This window comes from Tamandua tetradactyla, chromosome 2 (genome assembly GCF_023851605.1).
Source record: "Tamandua tetradactyla isolate mTamTet1 chromosome 2, mTamTet1.pri, whole genome shotgun sequence".
NCBI classification, from domain to species: Eukaryota; Metazoa; Chordata; class Mammalia; order Pilosa; family Myrmecophagidae; genus Tamandua; species Tamandua tetradactyla.
The window spans coordinates 206,400,810-206,406,979 of NC_135328.1; the positions used below are offsets into that span (position 1 = coordinate 206,400,810).

The window sequence follows — 6,170 nt, forward strand, 5'->3', positions numbered from 1 at the left end:
ACAAATGGCCTTCCCAGGCCCCGGGGCCTGCTGTGACTGCAGCTGAGCAGCTCAGCATGTTTGCGCTCTCCCTGCGGTGACGTTGGGTGGGTGGGGGACAGCTGGGGAGGGGCGGGGAGGGGAGGGCATGCTGAAGAAGCTAATGTCGAGCAGAGGGCAGCCTGGGCACTTGGCACTTTGAGCACCTTGAAGTTAAATCTCTTAGCCTCTCTGGGTCTCAGTTGCTACATGAGTAAATTGAGAGTGAGGAAAAGAGACCGAGAATGTAAAAGTACCTGGCACAGCCCCTGGCTCACGGCCCTATAAATGAGGCCAGTATGTGGTATTTGGAAAAGATGGGTGAAGGAAAGAAAGGGAGTCACAGAATTAAACCTCCCCCCCAAAAAAATAACAAACTCCCTGGGAGCAGATCCCACCCCCACCCCCTGCTGGCTCCTCCCCTGGGGCCTTGACCAAAATATCAGACCTGGAAGTATCATTGCATCACTGGGCATTTGGGGGTTAATGATGGGGAGTGGACTGGACCAGGGTATTTAACTAATTGGGGAGGTGCCCTGAGTTCAGAAACTGCCCTGCTCACTTCCTCCTCCCGCTGCTGCATCTGTCTCCCCCAGGATGGAGCCTTGTCCTGTTCTGACCTTCCTTTGCCTCCTGGGTAAGTGGCTTCCGTGACCATTGTCCTCCCCCATCCCATCTAGGAGTCCCGAGATCCCTGGTTGCTCCCGGCCGCGTCCAGCCAGGCTTCTAGGGAGGGTGTGGTAAGTGCCAAAAGCTGGAGGCCGCCCCCGGCCTGACGCCAGGGTCATCCTGAGGCCAGCCCTGGCCAGAGGGAGGGGAGAGGGACACAGGAACGCAGCTGGGGTGGAATTGGGGGGTGGGAGGAAGGACTGGGGGGGGAGCACCAAGAGCACGTGGGGCGCCGGCCACGGGCTCCACCCCCCCACCTTAGCTCCCATTTTTGACTCAAACCTGCTGCAGTGGGCAGCGCCCCATTGCTGCATTGGGCGGATCTGGAGGGATTCGGGGAGGTGGGGATGGTTAGGGAACGTGCCCGTGGGCATCTGATGAGACTTAGAAGGGGCCGGGGGGCTGACACCTAGGGAGGCCCTCTGGACACTTCGGGAGAGATTTGAAGAGCTGGTGCGAGCCCCCGGAGATGGCCTTCTGGGCAACATGAGAGAGCAGGGAGACAGGCTGCCTAGCACGCTGGGGTGAGGGTGCAGGAGCTTGGGGTGCGCTGGGCACCATGTGGCAGTCCTGTTACTGCCTGGGAGCGGGGTGCTGGGGGGTGGGCAGGAGCTAAGAGTCACTGTTCAGTTGTGGAGACCAGGGAACCTGATTTGAGGGGCCGTCAAGAGGGAGCTGGCTGCAGAGGCTGGACCCTGGGTGAGATACTCACCGCCCTAAGGTCCGGTGGCCACAGCCCTCCCTCCCCACAGTGGCCCTGGCCAACGGGAACCTGGTGCAGTTTGGGGTGATGATCGAGAAGGTGACAGGGAAGCCGGCCCTGCAATACAACGACTATGGCTGCTACTGCGGCATCGGCGGTGCCCACTGGCCGGTGGACCCGACTGACTGGTAAGGAGGCAACCCAGCCGGGGGCCATGTCTCGGGGACGGAGGAGGTGGAGGGGCATCCTGGGAGGAGGGAGGAACTGGGGACCTCTAGGGACACCTTGGAAGTGGGGGCTGGCCCTCCTGGGGCTCTTTGGCGTGCCTGGTCCTGGGCCACCTGGCTCAAAGGCCCCTCCTGGTTGACCGTGACCCGCACAGGTGCTGTCATGCCCACGACTGCTGCTATGGGCGTCTGCAGAAGCTGGGTTGTGAACCCAAAATGGAAAAGTATCTCTTCTCTGCCAACAAGCACAGCATCTTCTGTGGTAGGTGAACAGCCCCGGGGTGATCTGGGACACCTTGGGGGACAGCTTCAGGCAGGAAGCCCCTTCTGATCATGAGCCTTGGGTCTCATCAGGGCCCCCCGACCCCGGGCTGGAGGGGTGGGGTCTCCTGTTGTCATGGGAGTATCCACAGGCCTGTGCATCGGCCCAGATGCTCACCTGGCCCATCAATGCAGCCCTTGGTCCCCAGCCCTGGGGGATGCAGCCTGACTCAGGTGGAACCAAACGAGAGCGCAGATGGCTCCACACAGCCCAGCCCCACAGAGGAAGCCTAGTTCAGAGAGCCCAGATTCAAAGCCAGAAGTAGCCTGCAAGGAAGGCAGGACCCAGGGGACAGAAGGTACAGCGGAAAGACATGGGAAGGTCAGAGGAGAAGCTTCAGGTTAGGTCCCTAATGTCTGTCCTGGGGGAAGAGCAGGTGTGGCTGCAGAGGCAGCACCAGGACCAGAGCCACCGGCTTTGACTCAGAATTCTCAGTCCTGCAGCATCCACTCAGCAGGGCAGCTTTTTCAGATAGTGAGCTCCCCGTCACTGGTGTTTATACAACGCCAGGATGACTGACAACCTGTCAGGTACTGTGCTGAGAAGATGAATGATTGGAGATGTCAGATGGCTAGGGACGCAGGAAACTCCTCAGAGTTTCACCTTCTACCTTCCATGTAGCTTTGGGCAAGTCATATCACGCCTCAAAAGCCTCTGCTTCCTCATTTATCAAATGGACACAATCGCCCACATCCGCGTTGTCCAGCTCCTGTAGGAACCTCCAAAAGCAGGGTGGCTGAGAGGACTGTCAGGCCCCTGTCAAGGCTGAAATCGCGGGTGTGGTTTACATCTTGATGGAACGGAGGCTGACCATTGAGGTTAAATGAGGGACCCGGACATTTCTTAACTGCGAGATGTCCTCATGGGTACAGAAAGGAGCCAGGGCCATGCTCAGCAAGGGCCAGCTGTACAGGAAGAAGACGCTTTCAGGTCCTCAGAGCCTACAGTGCTGCTCCCAGCAGCCCAGAGGTTGGGGCAGAGTGGACGTGTGGGCATGGGTGGGCTCATGCAGGAAAAGCAGGACCCCAAGGGAAGTGGGCTCTGTCCACTGTGAATGGGAGCAGGCAGAGGACCAGGAGGAGGCCCCAAAGTCTGGCTGGGGCTGGGTTGCCGTCGTTCCATTGCTTTCCTTTTCTGCTCAATGCCTGCAGTCCCAGCACTTGCCTGGGGGAGGGAGGGGCCTGGAAACCCTCCTGGGCTGGGAGCAGGTAGAGAATGCATGGGCCAATAATCTCCCTGGCAGGACGGGACCAAAAGGAGGCAGTGTGGGCTTGGGGGGAGGAAGGCACCACCACTGGGGCAGCCTTTGGGGCTGCAGGCCACCCCCCACCCCATGCCCTGCCCTTGTCTCTTGCCTCTGAAACATCCCCCTGAGAGTGGGCCCCAGAGTGGGGTTGAGCATATGGGACCCAGAGCAGCCAGGAGCTGTCACCTCCGTGCATGGGAGCGGGGAGTCCTGACTCGGATTGTCCCAACAAGCCGGCAGAACCGCCTGCCAGCGGCAGACCTGCGAGTGTGACAAGAGGGCCGCGCTCTGCTTCCGAAACACCCTGGACACCTACGACCGCAAATACGCCCATTACCCCAACAAGCTATGCACTGGACCCACCCCACCCTGCTGAGGCTGCACTCGGCCTCACCCCTAGGGCCTTCTCCTGGCCCCCACCTCCGGCTGCTGTAGCCCTGGACCTGGAGAACGCTGGCTACAGAAGCAAAATAATCTTGTCTCCCCTCCCTCTGGAAGTCCTTTTCCTGGAAACCCATCTCTCCCCAGAAGCTCCGATTGTGGCCCGGACCAGGGTCCTCCATAAGAACAACCCCACCTAGGAGCCATGGACCCTTCAGCTCCAGAAGATCCTGAAGCATCTCTGGGATCTCAGCTCCCTCCTCTGAATAAGTGGATACTGTCTCCCTATAATTCTAACATTCTTTGATTCTCATTCTTATATTCTAAGACTCAATTAGTCTACAGTTCCATTCAGTCATCCGTTTTCTTGAGCACCTACCACATGCCAGCTATACGCTAAGCACTGAGAACCATTGAGACATAGAGACCCCTGCCATACACTTACAACCTTCTGCCCTTTTGATTTTCCATTATAGTAAGTTTCTGTGATTGTCTTTTTCTAAGATTCTACAAATCTTATCCAAGACAAAAATGGCAATCTCTGATGGGAATTTTTCTGGTCACATGGCATAATGTGAGAAGTATGAAAACTACCAATCTAAAAATATTGTCCCCACTGTGTCATCAGCCCCAAGTCCCCACCATCAACAATTCAAAGTCTGGTCCGAGAGTGAAAAGGAGCTCTGGGATCATCTCATTCGAACCTCTCCTTTGGCAGACATCATCTGGAGAGGGGAGCCTCTCACTTGAGGATGGTATTTGCACTCCCAGGCCAGTCCTTTCATCTCTTCATGAAATCTTTATCAGCCTCTGATCCCCTGGTATAACCATGTTAACCAGACTGACCATTTGCCATCTTGGAAAGATCACAGTACCCAGGGCAGGTCAGTTGTTAGGACACAAGCCAGGGTCAGGCTGCTGCTGAAAAGGAATAAGGAGGAAAGATTTATACATCATCAGGCAGGTTCCAGCCATCCACACTGGTGCCATGAAGAATTAAATGGATCAAAGAATCCCCACCAGATGGAATACAGCCTCTTCAGCAGATTTTACTCCTAAATATAGATAGACTATCTTCACTATCTATAGCATGCTAATAAAAGCTTATGGGATTGTGATGAGCCCTTTCGGTGAGATGAAGCATGACAAAACCATGGCCAAAGCTGACAGCAGGCCTTCAATAAACCTTCACTCCCTTCTTTCTTTCCCTGGCATATGAACAACATGCAGGACTTTGAGGGCGTGGAGGAGTGTGGCAAAATCAAAGGAATGAGCTGTCATGAACTCTCAAAGGAAAAGAAGGGGGCTGGGATGCTAGCTCTGCTGTTGTAACTGACGCAAATCCTCATTAAAGAATCACCGGGCATGACGTGGGAAGACGATGTCTCAGAACAAAAATGGTTGGGGAAAGTAGTCCTGAGGCACCCCCTAGTGTCCATTTTATGCAGGCTACCAAAAGGAAACCTAAGTTTGACTTAAATCTGGATTTCCCTCTACCCGGTGGGAAAAGAGCGATTCTGAGCTAGTGAAATGGTTCCCTCTCATTTTCAAGAATAAATATGGTAGAAAATCATTAAATGAACTTAGAATGATGGTCCCACTGTGGAAATAGGAAACGCAGGAAGAAAGAGCTAATTTGGGCAAGATGGAGAGAGGTCATGTCCCAGGCACAATGGATTTTAGGTGCTAATGGGACGGGAAACTGACGACCTCACAGTTGCATAACTGTCCGAAAAAGTAAAAATTGGAACTTAAGAACAAGACCACAAAGCAGCCTGTTGTGATCCATCCCCCCTTGGCTGGGAACCCTTGGACCAGGTCTTAGCCTTCATTTCCCCAGTGCTCAATAAATGTTTGATGAATGGATCAATGGATCTGTCTAAATTCCATTTGCACATTCATATATGTATAGCACAAACACTTAATTTCCAGCTGCAGATCTGTGAAAAGGACTAAAAAAAAAAAAGGAGAACCCTGCATTTGAAGCCAGAGTTTCCAGGTGCACCTTTTGGCAACAGTGCATCTATTCTAGGGCCTCCCTACAGCAGCATCAGCACCAGCACCATCAGGGATCTTGTTAGGAATGCAAAATTGTAGACCCAACCCAGACCGCTGAATCAGAATCTGTATGTTTACAAAAACCCCAGGAGGCTCGGTTGTACAGTAAAATCTGAGAAGTACTGAAGTATAGCCAATCCCTTCATCATCTTTATCAGCTTCTGATCCTCAGCTTCTGCATTTGTAAAATAGAACAATAACATTTCCCTAGCAGGCTACTTTCGCAGATTTAAGTAAGTTAGCATGGGTGAAAGTACTTAAAGTAACGCCTAGCGCACAATAAGTATTCATGTTCTCTGAATGAATGAATGGTAGTCAGAGCAAAAGCTAACATTTATTAAGCACCTGGCATTTACCAGGCATTTATCTAAGTGCTGTATGTGTGTTCATGAGATGAATGAACCAGTGAATGATTGAATGAGGAAAGCAAGTTAATGGATGGCTGAGGAGGGGACTTTGTTATCTAATGTTTCATGGCTTGCCTCTCCAACTTTAATGACAGGATTGGGGTTGTTTTTGCTTTTGCTCCCAGTAGCACTCATAGCT

At 53.4% G+C, this 6,170-nt stretch overlaps 1 protein-coding gene across 1 annotated transcript; it reads left to right on the top strand.

Annotated features, from left to right (window-relative positions):
- Positions 1–502: 502 nt before the first annotated feature.
- Positions 503–5,457, top strand: PLA2G2E (phospholipase A2 group IIE). Its single transcript, XM_077151037.1, has 4 exons — positions 503–655; positions 1,440–1,578; positions 1,773–1,879; positions 3,419–5,457. The coding sequence occupies exons 1-4, from the start codon at positions 616–618 to the stop codon at positions 3,559–3,561; spliced, it is 429 nt and encodes a 142-aa protein (XP_077007152.1). The 5' UTR covers positions 503–615; the 3' UTR covers positions 3,562–5,457.
- The last annotated feature ends 713 nt before the right edge of the window (positions 5,458–6,170 follow it).

Coding starts and splice junctions, on each gene's coding strand:
- PLA2G2E (XM_077151037.1), top strand. CDS start 616: ATGGAGCCTTGTCCTGTTCTGACCTTCCTTTGCCTCCTGG. Junction 1,579..1,772: donor CCGGTGGACCCGACTGACTG/GTAAGGAGGCAA, acceptor TGACCCGCACAG/GTGCTGTCATGCCCACGACT. Junction 1,880..3,418: donor CAAGCACAGCATCTTCTGTG/GTAGGTGAACAG, acceptor TGTCCCAACAAG/CCGGCAGAACCGCCTGCCAG.